This window comes from Triticum dicoccoides, chromosome 3A (genome assembly GCF_002162155.2).
Source record: "Triticum dicoccoides isolate Atlit2015 ecotype Zavitan chromosome 3A, WEW_v2.0, whole genome shotgun sequence".
Taxonomy (NCBI): domain Eukaryota; kingdom Viridiplantae; phylum Streptophyta; class Magnoliopsida; order Poales; family Poaceae; genus Triticum; species Triticum dicoccoides.
Window position 1 is genome coordinate 588,766,170 of NC_041384.1, and position 17,180 is coordinate 588,783,349.

Sequence of the window (17,180 nt, forward strand, 5' to 3'; positions counted from 1 at the left end):
GGTCTTCTCGTTGGAGTTTACTTGTCTGTCTTTTGCTGTTAACTTTGTTGAAAAACTAAGATACTCACATGGCCATGTTACCACCTGCTTGCTGCCTTGCCTGCGTAGGTCTTGTCCGACGTGTTGTCAGCTTGGGGCCTCCGTGATCCGATTCTTGGTACGGGGTTGGCTGGCCTATTGATTATGCAATGCCAGTTTTGCAATGACAAGCGGCAGGAGACGCATAAATCCCATCCATTGTCAGCTCGAGGAGTGCCTGTATTTGGCCAAAGTATAAATACAATAGTGCAGTGTTATTTACTTGGCACAAAGCACTGGTGGTCCTTTTGTTCCCAGGTGCTCGAGGATGCCTCCCGATAAACAGGGTGAGATTATTACCTTTTCAATCCTACCACATCCTGGTGGCAAAGCGATACTTTGCAAGCTGCGATGGTCAATAGTACAATAGTTTTATACTTTCTGGGTCCTAGGCTTCTGCTAGCCATGTTGTAGGAGATAGAAAAATGACACAGTACCAATCTACGGAGCACGAGATACAATACAACCCTCACTTCCTCAGCACAAATCCGGGAGTCGTAGGCCAAACGACCTGTAATCCACGGTGGCTCGGCGTAGAGCAGCAAATTATCTGAACATCTTCGGTATAGATTCTCCCTCTGAACTGTTACGGTTCGCCATTCGAGATGGGACCTCCTCGACAGCCATCCATATCCATTCCAGCCGCTGCTGTAGTGCTGGGCCTCTGAACGCTGGCGGAGATCTCACAGTCACAGAGACGTCGGCCAGCGACGAATATTTTCGTGCCGCGTCGGTCTCCTCCACCCCCACGGCTTTCACATTCGCCAACCACCGTGGTACGATCACAACCACAACAACTACCTGTAACATGAATCAATCAATCAATGCATGCTGCTGCTGCTACTGGCACAGCACCGGGCCAAGGCTCACGGCGATCGTGCAGGCGCTGCTCCCTCCGTCAGGCCACTTCCCCCATCGGCGGGGTGGGAACGAGCCGCCGCTCGCGTTACGCCGGTCGGTCAAAGCCGACCTGTACCGCTGTACGTATGTACTCCCTCCGTTCCAAAATAGATGACTCAACTTTATACTTACAAAGTTGGGTCATCTATTTTGGAACGGAGGGAGTAGCTATGTACGCGTGAATGTTGGCGTCGATCGTACTCCTAGCTGTGCCAGCGTAGCGCAGCGCGCTGGAACGCGTAGCGTGGAGTGACCGTTGTTGTTAACGTAGGAGTAGTCGGCTAGCTGTAGGCCTGTAAATGCAGGCAGGCATTCAGGAGAGCGAGCCAGCAACTTTGAATGGAAATTTGAACGGGATTAAACGGTGGAGGCGTGGCACGGAGTTATTATTCCGTGTCTGCTCGTGCTCGGTGTACATTTGTGGTAGAGCAGGGGGCACTGCTCGGTGCCCAGTAGGCCATCATGCCAACTCATGGCTTCGCCTCCCGGGCAGCTGTACGCAGGGTTTGGATCTCGTTTGGTACCGGCCCGGCCGGAACGCTGCGAGATGGCTGTGCAGCACGCGCGGCTGCTGCTGCGCGGCGGGCCTATCCCTGTACGCAGGGTTTGGATCTCGGTACCCGCCCGGGCGGAGCGCTGCGAGATGGCCGTGCAGCACGGCGGGCCTGTCCCTGTACCGCCGTGTCCCCCTCTCCTCGCCTCGCTCTCCCGACTCGTCTCGAAACCGTGGCCCGGAGGGCGTAAACAAGGTTACACTGGGTGTGCTACGTTACGTACACGTTGGTGCACGAGTCATAGGTCATTGGACTCGTCACCGAATTTAACTTTGGCCACTGGATTTAGAAATACCCGAAATACGGTCACAAAAATCATATCAGCGGCACCGACGGTCGCCGCGTACGCTCTGGCCTCATGTTCTACCTACTACTACATGGCATGATGTTTGATCCTTTGACCGCCCACGTATGTGCCAGAATGAGATTCATCGATGGTCATTGGACTTGTCCTCAAAATTCACTTTAATCATCGGTGTGCTATTTGATCGATTGATCACGATAGAGGCGATTTGGGAGGTGGTCGACGGACGATGAGGACAGGGGGCTCGGGTTTTGGGGGAGAAATACTACATGACTTTTTTCCCCCTAAAAAGAACCACATGCAAGTGGCCCATGCGCCCTTGATTTATTCTTGAATACGGTGATCAAAATGAATTTCGAGGACAAGTCCAATGACCGCACATGAATTTCACTTTGTGATTGTCCTATGGCACATACATGGAGAGTCAATCGGTCAAACAATATGCCATGTACTCCCTCCGTCCTTAAAAGAATGTATTTTCAACTTTGTTGAAGGGTCAAACTATCTTAAAGTTTGATCAAGTTTGTGTAAAAATATATCAATGTTTGTGAAACCAAATAGGTAAATAAAAATATATTTTATCATGAATGTAATGCTACTAATTTCATGGCATAAATGTGAATATATTATTATATAAATACGGCTAAATATATAAAAAAAATTGACTTTCCAACAAAATTGAAAATACATTCTTTCAAGAACATGGGGAGTAGGCAGGATACGGAGCCAAAGCATACATGGTGACCGCGGGTGCTCACTGATGTGACTTTTGTTCCCGTATTTCGGGTATTCCTATGTCCAGTGACTGAGGTAAAACTTAGGAACGAGTCGAGTGACCTCTGGTGAATTTGAATATGATGGTTCAGAGCTTGGTGTAAAGAAAATGGGTATGCCCGCAAAATAAAATTAAAATGGGTAGCCAAAATGTTTTTTGACATATTCTAAAAGAATTCTTTTACTAGCATTACGATGTTTCCTTGTTTTGCAAAAAAAAGCAAGAAGGCTGAAAGACCATGTGAGCTTACACACATACCCTGCAGGTATACCAGGCTAGACCTGGCCATCCTCCGGGCCGGGCCGGGCCTGACCAAGCCCGAGGTAGAAAATTCAGGCCCGAGCCCGGCCCGGCCTGGCCATCGGGCCTACTTTTCAGACCCAAGCCCCGCCCGTCATAGTAAAAAACACACCGGGCCTCTTCAGTAAATGACAAAAACAGCGGACCCAGGCCCGGCCCGACCTAATCTTCGGGCTCAAAACCTAGGCCCAGGCCCGGCCCGGGAGCAGCGTCAGGCCGGGCGGCCCATGGCCAGGACTATACCAGGCAAATTCCAGATGTGTGTCAACCCTCCCTCAGGGGCAAATCCGTCACTCTAACAAGTTCCCAGACTTTATTTTACTGCTCTATTCCAAAACAAGCGCCCGGTAACTGATGCTTCTCTTAAATGCACGCCAAATTTGCACACGCAGTTTCCACCGGCCCGCAGTGCCCGCACAGTTCTCCTCTCTACAGCACAGGCACAGCGCCACTGCCACCGCTGCCGCGTCCGTCATCCCCACACACATGTAACCCGCCCGACACTCTCCACCCGCACACACACAGAGAGACAGTACGCAGCTCAGTCGCGGGCGCGCAGCGAGATCGCCACGCTCCCCTCCACTCTCCCAGCGAGCGCGGAGCGGCGGTCCGGCCGGCGCGGGCTCCGCCCTCTCCCTCTCCCCGCGCAATGCCGGCCGCTTCCGGCGCAGATCGGGCCGGCTCCTCACCCTCCTCCTCCTCCTCCCGGCCGCCGCTCTCGATCGGCGCGTGACTTCACTCCGGGTGGGCGGAGGACGGCTGGATCTTGCGGCGGACGGCGCGAGGGAGGGACGGACGGAAGGACGCGCTCCGCCGTCTCCCGATTTCCGCCTGCCATGAGAGGTTTGCGGCCTTCTCTCTCTCTCCCTCTCTCCTCGCGTGGCCCCTTCCGTTTCTCCGCCGTGTTTTCTTGGATACAGCGAGCGACGCCTTCGGATGCCTCCAAACCTCTCCTGCCGAGATTGGAACCCGGGCTCGATCCGCCCCCCCGGGTTTTAGGAGTGGAATAGATTAGCGCAATGTAGTTCGTTGGCCGTTGTTTGGTATGCGCTTGATAAGTGCTCTGTTGTCGCTAGTTAAGCTTTATCTTTGTTTCTTTAATGCCAAAGAGTTGGGGTAGTAATTCCTTCTCTAGATGATGAGTTGGTGATTTTCTTTCTTTTCTTTTCAACATACTGGCAAATCTCTACTGCTGTAATTCTGTCTACAGAAAATTATCGACCGCCTGCACTCCACTCGGTTCACGGTCAGGTGGATGATGCGTGTAGGCCGTGCCAGCGTAGGTAGCCCATGCAGCCATGAACACTTGCATTGATTTATACCAGCCGGCCAGCCCCCACCGTCCCTCCAAAAAGATCAAAGACCCTACTTTCCTTCCTCTCCTTTCGTTTCTCGCTTTCTCTCATCCACCGGAGAGCTTTACCCTAGCCCTAGGCCCCCTGCCTTTTAGTGCCTGTGCTGTTTCTTTTGGTAAGCATCTACTCCCTCTGTAAACAATCATAGGACGTTTTAGATAGTGATCTAAAGCGTCTTATAATCGTGTACAGAGGGAGGAGTACTAATTGAGAACGCAACGGTAACATGAATTCAGATGTGGATCATGTAAGGTTCGGTGAGTACGCTGGTACTGGTGGTAGTGTGGTGTGGTACACTTAAGGGGATCACCTGCCTCCACAAAAGGGAATCTGGCAAAGTTTCCTCCGGGAGCCTCGTTGAAACAAGTTCTTGGCATCGTTTGTCCACTATTTTTTAAATTTATGATTGCTTGCTAGTCCTAAGCTAATGTGCGTAATTTGGGTTCTGCTTTATAAAAAGGAGGCCAATGAGTGATATGAGCCGGGCAGTGTGCTGTTGTCACATGCACATTATCTCAACTGCCCCCCGTTGAAATTTGAGAACCAATAAGAACCACCAGAGCAGTCAGCTTGATGGTGGGTCTTATGGCTTAGAGTCTGAGGAGACTAGAGGAAGAGACAAATGGAGCCTATGAGAGGGGAGCCTACTATGTAGTAGTTGGCAAATATGAGGTGTCTTGCATAGAATGCCTCACCATGGAAGCATTTCTCCCCTGGATCATTCTATTGGCTTATTCTGTTACTTAAGTATGCGATTGCACCAGCTTCTGTTCTGATCGTTGCAATTCCAGTTGCACTGCAAAGCGAACAATTTCTGGTTATGCCTAATGATAGCTAAGGTAGGTACAAACAGGAGAGTTCTTAAATGCTGCCCCAGAACTCTCAAGAACATTATCGTGTTGGAGGAGGTATGCTATTATTTGGCCAAATACAGAGCCGGTATGCAAGTTTGGTCTGTCAAAGCCCTGTATATGTATACTATTTGTTATCTGGCCGATGAACCCGTCTTTGGATGATCTAAAATGGCATTGATTTTAAAGCCATGAACATGCAAATGCCAGTATGCAACCCATATACTGTTAATCAAAGAGAACATTTTCAGTATCTCACTTATTGAGCTCCAAGTTCTTCTGAAAACAAGCTACCATGGTAGATTGTTTTCTACAACTCGTTATGATAGAGTAGGGGGGGAAATCCACTATTACTCCTTCCATACTTCTATTTTTGTATATCTCTTGAGCATATTTTCTAATTCTCAGGCAGTTAGTGCCAAAAGTATATTTAGGTGCAAAGTTTATGCTTCATGTTCTATATTCTGAATTCCTTGGTTCACCACTTTTTTGGGACCTTCCTTTTACATGTACTATCTATTATTGCCTCGATGTTTTGTCGGCCACTTTCACTTACCTTTTCTTTTTCTCTCATGCTAGAAGAGTGAAGAGCTGATGAGAAAGCTTGGAGTACAGAGTTGAAATCTATTGGCTTCCAGCAAGTTCGAACAATGCAGCATCTTACACTTGCAGCATCTCTGTCTGCTGCTGTTCTCTTTGCATGCATCCTGTATGCTGAAAGTGCCGATCTGAACTCCGACAAGCAGGCTCTTCTTGCATTTGCTGCATCCCTGCCCCATGGCAGGAAGCTCAACTGGAGCTCCACAACACCTGTCTGCACTTCTTGGGTTGGAGTGACATGCACACCGGACAATAGCCGTGTACACACACTACGGTTACCTGCAGTAGGACTCTTTGGCCCAATACCCTCGGATACGCTTGGCAAGCTTGATGCCCTGGAGGTGTTGAGCCTCAGGTCTAATCGCCTTACTGTTGACCTCCCTCCTGATGTAGGATCTATTCCTTCTCTTCATTCCCTCTACCTGCAGCATAATAATCTGTCTGGAATCATACCAACTACACTTTCATCCAGCCTAACATTCCTAGATCTGTCCTACAACACTTTTGATGGGGAAATCCCATTGAGAGTACAGAATCTCACTGGACTTACTGCAATCCTTCTCCAGAACAACTCTCTTTCTGGACCCATCCCTGACTTGCGTCTCCCCAAATTGAGGCATTTGAATATGAGCAACAACAACCTCAGTGGTCCAATACCACCTTCCTTGCAGAAATTCCCAGCTAGTTCATTCTTAGGGAATGCTTTTCTGTGTGGGTTACCATTAGAACCATGTCCTGGAACCGCGCCTTCTCCTTCACCGACACCACCACCATCAGTGCCCAGCAAACCCAAGAAGAGCTTCTGGAAAAGGATCAGGACAGGTGTTCTAATTGCAATTGCTGCTGCAGGAGGGGTATTGTTGCTTCTCTTGATTCTTGTAGTCTGTATATGTATTTTCAAGAGAAAGAAACACGCAGAACCAACCGCAGCTTCGTCATCCAAAGGAAAAGCTATTGCAGGTGGAAGGACAGACACCCCTAAGGAAGACTACAGCAGTAGTGTTCAGGAGGCAGAGAGAAACAAACTGGTTTTCTTCGAGGGTTCTTCATATAACTTTGACCTGGAGGATTTGCTGAGAGCTTCGGCTGAAGTACTTGGAAAAGGAAGCTTTGGAACTACCTACAAGGCTGTTCTTGAGGATAGCACCACAGTTGTGGTCAAGAGATTAAAGGAGATGGTGGTGGGGAAGAAAGACTTTGAACAGCAGATGGAGATAGTTGGCAGGATTGGCCAGCATCAGAATATTGTTCCGCTGCGTGCTTATTATTACTCCAAAGATGAGAAGCTACTGGTGTATGACTATGTCCCAGCTGGTAGCCTTGCTGCTGTTTTGCATGGTATGTTCTTTGTTTCACCTGTTTTATTTGCAATCAGTTGCCTATTAGTGCTTATGAACTTCTAGTGGTCTAGCCTATTCAAAATGTTTCTCCGCATTGAAGCGAGGATTGGTAACTCAGACTTAACTGTTGGCACTAGTCGGCTACAAGCATTTCCAAAACTTGGTTGGAATTCATACTGTACACACTTTGTAAGTCACAGAGTGATTTGGAATGCTATTAGTGGGGGTGGCATAATGCTAGTTAATATGCTGAATCCTTGCGCTTTGTCCTTTTCTCTAAAATTTCTGTTATAATTCTGGTCACTCTCTCTTAAGATGAATCCTCCAATTTCTGTAAATAAACTGATAGCCATTAACCTTCTAGATATATGAATTTATTTTGCCTTTAACATTGTTGTTAAGCATTTGCAGACTGCAGTCAGATTGTGGAACTTCCTCTTGTTTCTCCTAGTTAGTGTTCCCTGTGCCACTGAACTCAACTGAGATTTAATAGTCTACTTTCACCCACAGTAGCTTATGCCAGCGGCAGAAATCCTGGTTGATAATATTTAGTGTCCATGGTGTCTGTTGACTGTTGAAATGAATGACATTTGCTGTGGTTGACTTTCAGGGAACAAAGCTACTGGAAGAGCTGCACTGGACTGGGAGACGAGAGTAAAGATATCTCTCGGCATGGCTCGTGGACTCGCTCATCTTCACGCTGAGGGGAGCGGGAAGTTCATCCACGGCAACCTGAAATCGTCGAACATCCTTCTGTCACAGAACCTGGACGGCTGCGTCTCCGAATTCGGCCTGGCACAGCTCATGACCACCCTACCTGCCCCTGCGCGGCTCATCGGATACCGTGCGCCGGAGGTCCTGGAGACGAAGAAGCCGACCCAGAAGTCCGACGTCTACAGCTTCGGCGTGCTGCTCCTGGAAATGCTGACCGGAAAGGCCCCCCTGAGGTCCCCCGGCCGCGAGGACTCCGTTGAGCACCTGCCGCGGTGGGTGCAGTCCGTGGTCCGGGAGGAGTGGACCGCGGAGGTGTTCGACGTGGACCTGCTGCGGCACCCCAACATCGAGGACGAGATGGTGCAGCTGCTCCAGGTGGCCATGGCGTGCGTGGCCGTCGCGCCGGACCAGCGGCCGAAGATGGACGAGGTGATCAGGCGGATCGCCGAGATCTGGAACTCGTACTCGGGGCCGGCGAGCCCGCCGGAGGAGACCGCCGCCCAGGCGCCGTGAGGGCGTGTGGAGATAAAAAGAGTCCCATTGTGTTTAGCATGCAGAGTTATTAGCTAGCTAAGCTAAGCTAGGTTGCATAGTTACTGGGTTGGTTATATAGATAGCTTTGAGCGAAAGTTGATAGCCGCTTGCTTGGTTGATTAGTGGAGTGCGGTTTCTGTTGATCCCTGATTCTTTCTTCGCTTCGGGTAATTTTTCTGTGCCGTTTTCGGAGTAGTGAGGCTACTGATCTGGATATCTGATGGCACTGATGGTGTTTGTGTTGCCCTGTAATTTGGCATGCTTTTCTTCCCAGAATGTGATTAATGGGATTCATTGAGTTGATATTCCCCCCTGTTTGTCACCTGTCAGATTTCTAGTTTGGCGTTCGTGGAAGATTTGATTCGTGTGCCGCAGTTGCTGGCTGCCCTGGTTACGAGCAGGCAGCAACAACGTCGACGGCCTTGCGGCTGCGCTCGCGGCGTTGGTTTTCCGCCGTGGGCACGCTCTAGAGCACGCGGGGACGGCGCGCCCTCCGTCGTGGCCGCCCAGCTCGGCACGCGCCTTTTCCAGTCTGGAGCACGCCGATCGGGGCGGACGACACCGCGTTCTTCAGTCCGCGTTCCTCCGTCGGCGTGAATCTGGCCGGTGTGTGCGGTGCGGCACGTGTTAGGAGCGCGGGCGCGCACGTCGAGCTGGCGAATGCCAGCCACTCTTCGGCCGGACGGACGGGCCGTGCCCCCGCCGCGCGGCAATCAAAGCTCTTCTCTTCTTCCCCAGAGTACGGGACCAGCTAGGCAGCTACCGCTATCTCCGGCGGGTCCACGGTTTGCAAGTGCGACGGGGATGGGCTCCGCTCCGCTGTCCACTGCACGGGCCACGGCCGCCGGCCGCGCGTCTCGGCCAGGTAATACAGTAACATGGGGGATGATGATGGATGGATGATCGCCCTCATTCGCCGGGACCGGGGAGGTCCTGTTGGCGATTTCACGTGGCGGTGTCTGTTGCGGTTGGGTGTGGTGGACAGCCTGGGCAAGGGCGACCGACACGAGGGGCGTGTGCGCTACCGTACCGGTATTGCATACACTTCTTCATCCAATCTGGTTATGTAAATGCAACCTTAAATGCATCATCTGCATGTTATTTGGTTGTCTGCATGCCCTCTTGCCTGCACGGGCAGAATCATACTGGCTGGTGTTTGGTTGCCTGCATGTTAGTGGACAAACCCAAGGCATGGTGTTTTGGTTGTATGCAACGCCTGGTGTGTGGTAACCTCTTTGGCTAGTTGGTGAGATTACCAACACACTTCGGCACAACCATATAGCACACATCATAAGCACAACAGAGTATAAACAGAGCATCAACTAGTATAATTCAGATATAAGCAATATCACACTTCATAACAGTTCAACGCATAAACCATAAACATGTTCAAAGCAGACTCGATAGTACGCTGGAAAGATGTGGCCCAACCCTACTCATTGGCGGCGAAGGCTTCGTTGTGCTTCCTGCACTTGTTGACGACCTCAATACCATCGTTATCGAAGATATGACCTTGAGGGTGTCGGGAGTGAGAAGCTTGAACGTCACCATGTAGCCAATCTTGATCTGATGAACGGCTGCGTGGGTGGCCCAACCCTGATCCAGGGTCACCCTACCGTTCATCAGCTTGACCGTCACCTTTCAGGAGCAGCCGGTGTTGTTCCTGAGCTTGAACTCCGTTGGTACCACGACGAAGTGCTTGGTGAAGTCCAGGGGCATGGGATGCACTCAAGCTTCGGTGCAAGGATGACCTTGCAGAAGTGAGTTGGGCCATCCTCCTGATGATAGTGGCCGTAGTTGCGGCGCTTGTTGCTGGGGGGCTCCTCCATGCCCTCGTCGTGCCCATCTCATTACTCTCCTTGATCTGCACATAATTCATGGAGTCAAGCACAACACAGAGTTCATGGCTAATTGAAGAGCATGTAGTTAAAACAGCATGACTGTCACTCTTCTCCTCCTCTCCACCCCCCTATATTTACTCACCCTGTCCACCATTACTTACCCACCCCCTCTCTTCTCTCACTGTCAACCTTCCTCCTCCCCATCGCCATGAGCTCTAGCTCCAGCTCCAACGCCAACCCCTTCCCTTGGGGTATTGTCTGGAGGGCATTCTTCCTCGGGTGGTCGGCTGGTGACCGCACCAAGTTCGAGAGCACCATGGAGGTGTGATCGAACTTCGGCTCCATGCCGGACATGCAGAACGAATTTAATGCAGTGCTCATGAAGACCACTAAAGAAGAGTTGAAGACGCTGATTCCTGACCCAGCGAAGGGCGCGGTGGCAGTTGACATCATTCGCCGGGCCCTGAATCAGGCCGTCTCCAACAACGCTAAACAGAGGAAGAAGTGGTGCAGGTACAAGACCTACTGGGCTCCAAATGATTGCCGTGCCGCAGTGTATTGGGAGACGGCTATCGCGCCGCTGGCGGTCATCGGTGGGGAGCCTAAGGAGGAGGAAGAAGAAGCGGTGCACATGCCAGCGAGGGTGCCAGAGCGAGGCCGTCGTGTTGGGGAACGTAGCAATAATTCAAAAAAATTCCTACGTGTCACCAAGATCAATCTAGGAGATGCTAGCAACGAGAGAGAGGGAGTGCATCTTCATACCCTTGAAGATCGCTAAGCGGAAGCGTTACAAGAACGCGGTTGATGGAGTCGTACTCGCGGCGATTCAAATCGCGGAAGATCCGATCTAGCGCCGAACGGACGGCGCCTCCGCGTTCAACACACGTACAGCCCGATGAAGTCTCCCACGCCTTGATCCAGCAAGGAGGAGGGAGAGGTTGAGGAAGAAGGTCCAACAGCAGCACGACGGCGTGGTGGTGATGGAGTGGCAGTTCTCCGGCAGGGCTTCGCCAAGCTCAAGCGGAGGAGGAGAGGTATTGGAGGGGAGGGGGCTGCGCCAGGTGCAAGGGTATGGCCGCCCTCCCACCCCTCCAGTATTTATAGGTGAGAAGAGAGGGGGGCCGCCCCCTAGATCCCATCTAGGGTTGGGGGCGACGACCAAGGGGGAAAGGAGTGCCTCCCAAGTCAAGTGGAGGCCCTCCCCTTTAGGGTTTCCCCTCTCCCATGCGCATGGGCCTTGGGGGGCTGGTGCCCCTGGCCCATTAAGGCTAGATAGCCCCCCTACAGCCCATGCTGCTGTATTGGACGTGGTGGAACATTTTCTGGACCTCCAGACCCCTCCGGAACCTTTCAGAAGCTTCCCGGTACAATACCGGAAAAAGCGAACTTTTCCTGGAACCCGAACAACAACTTTTCATATATAAATCTTTACCTCCGGACCATTCCGGGACTCCTCGTGACGTCCGGGATCTCATCCGCGACTCCGAACAACATTCGGTAATCACATACAAGTCTTCCTAATAACCCTAGCGTCATCGAACCTTAAGTGTGTAGACCCTATGGGTTCGGGAACCATGCAGACATGACCGAGACAACTCTCCGGCCAATAACCAACAGCGGGATCTGGATACCCATGTTGGCTCCCACATGTTCCACGATGATCTCCTCGGATGAACCACGATGTCGGGAATTCAATCAATCCCGTATACAATTCCCTTTGTCAATCGGTATGTTACTTGCCCGAGATTCGATCGTCGGTATTTCAATACTTCGTTCAATCTTGTTACCGGTAAGCCACTTTTACTCGTTCCGTAAACACATCATCCCGTGATCAACTCTTTGGTCACATTGAGCTCATTATGATGATGTCCTACCGAGTAGGCCCAGAGATACCTCTCCGTCACACGGAGTGACAAATCCCAGTCTCGATTCGTGCCAACCCAACAGACACTTTCGGAGATACCCATAGTGTGCCTTTATAGCCACCCAGTTACGTTGTGATATTTGGCACACCCAAAGCATTCCTACAGTATCCGGGAGTTGCACAATCTCATCGTCTAAGAAAATGATACTTGACATTAGAAAAGCTTTAGCAGACGAACTACACGATCTTGCGTTATGCTTAGGATTGGGTCTTGTCCATCACATCATTCTCCTAATGATGTGATCCCGTTATCAATGACATCCAATGTCCATGGTCAGGAAACCATGACCATCTATTGATCAACGAGCTAGTCAACTAGATGCTTACTAGGGACATGTTGTGGTCTATGTATTCACACATGTATTATGGTTTCCGGATAATACAGTTATAGCATGAACAATAGACAATTATCATGAACAAGGAAATACAATAATAACCATTTTATTATTGCCTCTAGGGCATATTTCCAACACGTCGTACCTGGCAGATCGACCTCGACTCCGCCGAGGACGACAACGACCCGCCGGCCCGCACGGCGATGAAGAAGGAGATGAAAGCCAGCGGCTTGACCAGTCGCTCCGCACGCCGGTGACGGCCGCCGCGGTCAGCCGGTGTCCGTTGTGTACCCCCTATCCCCCAATCCCCCAATCCCCCTTCTGCATTCCGATCTTGCATGTATGAACTCATATGAACTGCTATGAACTAGTATGAACTACCCCTATGCTTATCTACCTCTATTCCCCATTCCCCTGCGCTATGGATCGAATCTAGCGTGCATGTCGAAGAGAGAGAAGTGCTTACCGCCATTGATGGAGTCCGGTGGTCTTCTTCCTCTGCTTTGATCCGCCGCCGTCGGTGATGGAGTCCGGTGGTCTTCTTCCTCCGCTCCGATCCGCCGCCGCCGGTGAGAGTTGGGACAGTGGGGAGAGGGAGCAGTGAGGGGCGGTGAGGCTAATAACTGTCGGCGCTTCGGGAAACAACGCGGCTTCTCGAGCGTGGCCGCGCGCGTGCAGCAGCCGCCGCCCACGTGCACCGCTCGGGCCTGGCCCTGGAGAAACTGCCGATTCGTGCGTTCCCAGTGAGCCAGGCCCAGTGGTGCTCAGGCCCAATAGTGTATGCGGGTTACCAAACAGGTTGGATACTTCCCGTGCGGGCCTGGTCGAGGCCTATGTAGGCAACCAAACACACCCGAGGTGTTCCTGCATACGCCCTTCTAGCTGACCGGTGCACCCCTGCACGCCGTCGCAATTTGTAGCGAAACAGCCAAATTAGGTCAGTCTTTGTTTACCGAACAAATGTAGACTATGTTTGATAGCAAAGTATTGTAAAACCAAAGTATTAAAAAACTACAGTAATTTATCCTGTAGGTGTCAAATAACATGGTCTTGACACAACATAATATTTTAGAGTATTCACGATACTAAAAACCTGTTTGATGCAGCGACGTAAAAAGGCTCGCAAGCAATTAGCTAGCAAACAATTCCATTTACCAGCGCAGCTGCATGCCCCAACTGATCAGCCTAAGAACGGCCATGTACATGGCGATAGAGCAGTTATTTTACTAGCTAGCTAGCCGTTGCCATCTGGATGCATAAGAACGGAAGCTAGCACAAAGTGACCTCCACTGAACGTCTACGCTCAGGGCTTGTAGGTTACCAAAGAAGAACCCGACAGCATGGCGTAGCCGACGGCAACTTCACCACGTCATAGAACTACACCAACCGGAACCGCACAGTCAAGCTCTTCCCATTGCACTGTTATTTTTGGCTGCTTAGGCCCTGTTTGATAACAAAGTATGTAAGTATTTTGAGAATACTGCAGTTTTTAAGAATACCATAGTTTTATTTACAATGAGTTGTTTGATTGCCTCTAACAATTGTGGTACTAAAACTGTAGTATTGTCTAAATTGTAGTTTTTTCTCTGCATAAAAAAAGAACCCAAGATCTCTTTTTTAAAAACAGAGCAGGCGAAAAGACAGGTGGGACGTCGTTATCTTTTTCCGTCGATTTAAAACAGAGGCATCACTTCCACGCCGCCGCCGCCGCCGCCTTATATAGCTCCCTCGGTGGCCATGGGGAAGGAAAGAGACGGGTATGCAAAGACCAAAGCTGAGTATACAGCCCTGCACCCTCCCTCGATTCGCTCCTTCCGCCTCTCCACACTGATCGCCGGCACCTTTCTCTGCATAGCTGTGCCTTTCCTAACTATGCATGTCGCTGAGCTCCGCTCGAGTTGTTCGTCTAGACTGCTAGCTGGATCTCAATACTTGTTAATTCAACTCCACTCGAGCTGTTCATCTAGTCTGCTAACTGAAACTCGATGCTGGTTAATTTAAGACTGCTCGAGCTGTCCGTCTAGTCTGCTAGCATTCTTAATACATGGCTCGATGGTGACGCAAAGAAGGCCAAGCCGCTCCGTCTATGTGTAGCTTCAGCACAGGTGATTCACACGCGACGCGGTGCCTTAGGTGATCTTTTTGTATACACAAGCTAGCCATTCAGCTTCAGTTGTTATGCACGCAGATGATAAGAGATAACCAGCTAGCTAGCTACAAAATGCAACAAAAATAGTATTCAAACGGCCGGCCAGCTGCACTTGTTTGAACGCAACGATGAGGCAGCAAAAATTACTGTGTTATGCCGCAACAACCAAATAGGTTCTTTGTATTGTGAATACTTCAAAATACTCTGTTATAGTAAAACCATAGTATCGCATACCTATAGGTAAAATTACTGCAGTTTTTGATACTTTGGTTTTTATAATACTTTGCTATCAAACACAGCCTTAGTTTTTTATAAAAAGGTCTTGAGTTCTTTTTTTTATACAGAGAAAAAACTACAGTTTGGCCAATACTATAGTATTAAAACCATAGTTTTTAGGGGTAATCAAACAGCTTGTTGTAAATAAAACTATGGTAATCTAAAAAACTGTAGTATTCACAAAAAATGGAGAAAATACTTTGCTACTGAACAGGGCCGTATTGAGTGGAACTCTATTGTACCGGGCCAAGTGGCTGCTTGTGTCTCCTATGATTTCCCCGAGCACTGTCAAGTTAAAAAGCTTTTGCTTTATCTTAAATAAAAAATTGTAGTGAAACATGTTGAATTAGAGAAACTCTAGCAAAGTTGTCATATTTTGACAGATTGACATAATAATTGTCAGTATGAAGATTTTGAACAAAAAATGCACCCTAGCAGAGTCGTGATATGCCTCCGGATCGTCATAATTTATGGAGTGCCTTTTATATCAGACCTCTCACCATCCATGGTACTAGCATGTAAGGTGAAGAAAACTTCAAGTGATTTCCACCTCACATGTGATGGTAGAGAGATTAGAAAAAAAAAGATGCCCTGCCAACGAGTAGGTCTCATGATTATAAATATGGACTCAAAGTTTACGCATCACCTGAGAACCTTCATAATGCATATGGAGCGCTGCCACTGCTTTTACATAACACTTGTGAAAGTGCAAGTTATCGACCGGGGAAGGGGGGTGAATGGACGATTTTAACAGATTCTTAAAATAAGTGAGTTTTCTGAAGAATAACAGCGCGACAGATGACTTAAAAGAGGAGTCACTACACTAAGCATGCAAATCAGAGTAGTTGCAAAGTCGTCCTGACGAAATATAACATGCATGAAGAGTAGCATAACATGTAAACATACAACAGAAAGATGAATGAGCTAAGTACAATAAGACTGAAGGTAAACAAAGTGCAATGCAAGATGATGAAATTGCAAAAGTCTTCACGCAAAGTCTCCAAGAGGAGGGAGATAAATTCTTCAACACACAGATGCGGAAATTAAGGAGCTGGAGAAATAGAACTGGGTTGCTTGATGAAGACAATGAATTTGTATGACCAGTTCCAATTGATGTGACAACTGTACATCTAGTTAGGGAGGCGTGAGCTTTTACTCAGCAGACACTTAGTCTTCACCTTATTTCCCTTAAGCTAAGGTCACTTAAACATCGCCCAATCACTCGTGGTAAGTCTTCAAGGTAGACTTCTAAAACCTTCACGGATTCGTGTTCTATTGGCACTCCACAATTTCTTCTTGGGTGCTCAGAACATGATGCGTACCGTCTGGAAGATCACAACCTTCAAAGGTAATAAGCACCAAAGCACACAAGACAATCTCTTCAGTGATGCTCAATCACTTTGGGCTCTAGATGTTTGGGTTTTCCCCCACTTAGGATTCTCTCAAAATCGTCGGAGGATGGGTTGCTCTAGTTGACATTGGTTAATAAATCACCGGAGGCAGCCAACCAACAAATGGTTGTGGGGGTGGCTATTCATAGCCAAGGGAAATCCGACATGATAAGACTGTAACACCCCGGATGTAACTTTCCCAATTTGTACTCCAACTCTTGTCGTTTCCGGCGTTAAGTTATTTTATTTTCTCGGGTTCGGGTCTTTGTCTCTATGTGTTGTTGTCGTTGTCATGCATCTCATATCATGTCATCATGTGCATTGCATTTGCATACGTGTTCATCTCATGCATTCGAGCATTTTTCCTGTTGTCCGTTTTGCATTCCGGCGCTTCGTTCTCCTCCGGTGGTCATTTCTATCTTTCTTTTGTGTGTGGGGATTAAACATTTCCGGATTGGACCGAGACTTGCCAAGCTCCCTTGGTTTACTACCGGTAAACCGCCTGTCAAGTTTCGTACCATTTGGACTTCGTTTGATACTCCAACGGTTTACCGAGGGACCGAAAAGGCCTCGTGTGTGTTGCAGCCCAACACCCCTCCAATTTGGCCAAAAACCCACCAAACTCTGCTCCATGTCCTAGAGCGTCCGATCACGATCGCGTGGCCGAAAACTGCACCTCATTTGGACTCTCCTAGCTCCCTCTATGCCTATATATACACCCCCATTCCAAATTCGCGGATCCTCTCCCCCCTAACCCTAAAAATCCCAGATCCGCCGCTCCGGACGTGTCCGGGCGGAGCCGGACAACGTCCGCCGCCACCGCCGCCCAGCCAGGACGCGCCACGTGGTGCCCGGCGCCCGCCGCCGCCGCGGCCCGCAGGGGCCCAAGGCCGGCCCCCGAGGCCCAGTCCTCCGCCGCCGCCGCCCGGGGCATCGCCTTCGCCTCGCCGCCCCGGAAG

At 49.8% G+C, this 17,180-nt stretch overlaps 1 protein-coding gene across 2 annotated transcripts; it reads left to right on the forward strand.

The window, feature by feature from the left end:
• The first annotated feature begins 3,315 nt into the window (after positions 1–3,315).
• LOC119269404 (probable inactive receptor kinase At5g58300) lies at positions 3,316–8,613 on the forward strand. Of its 2 annotated transcripts, none has more exons than XM_037551233.1 (3): positions 3,316–3,754; positions 5,697–7,055; positions 7,668–8,613. In XM_037551233.1, exons 2-3 carry the CDS (start codon positions 5,768–5,770, stop codon positions 8,282–8,284), a joined length of 1,905 nt encoding a protein of 634 aa, XP_037407130.1. In that variant the 5' UTR covers positions 3,316–3,754; positions 5,697–5,767; the 3' UTR covers positions 8,285–8,613. The 2 variants fall into 2 exon arrangements, with proteins under 2 accessions (XP_037407130.1, XP_037407131.1); XM_037551234.1 differs by having other exon boundaries at positions 5,700–7,055.
• The last annotated feature ends 8,567 nt before the right edge of the window (positions 8,614–17,180 follow it).

What these genes read in the sequence shown, in the direction of transcription:
- LOC119269404 (XM_037551233.1), top strand. Translation starts at nt 5,768, where the DNA reads ATGCAGCATCTTACACTTGCAGCATCTCTGTCTGCTGCTGTTCTCTTT. An exon ending in CCTTGCTGCTGTTTTGCATG is followed by an intron (nt 7,056 to 7,667) that starts GTATGTTCTTTG and finishes GTTGACTTTCAG; the next exon opens with GGAACAAAGCTACTGGAAGA.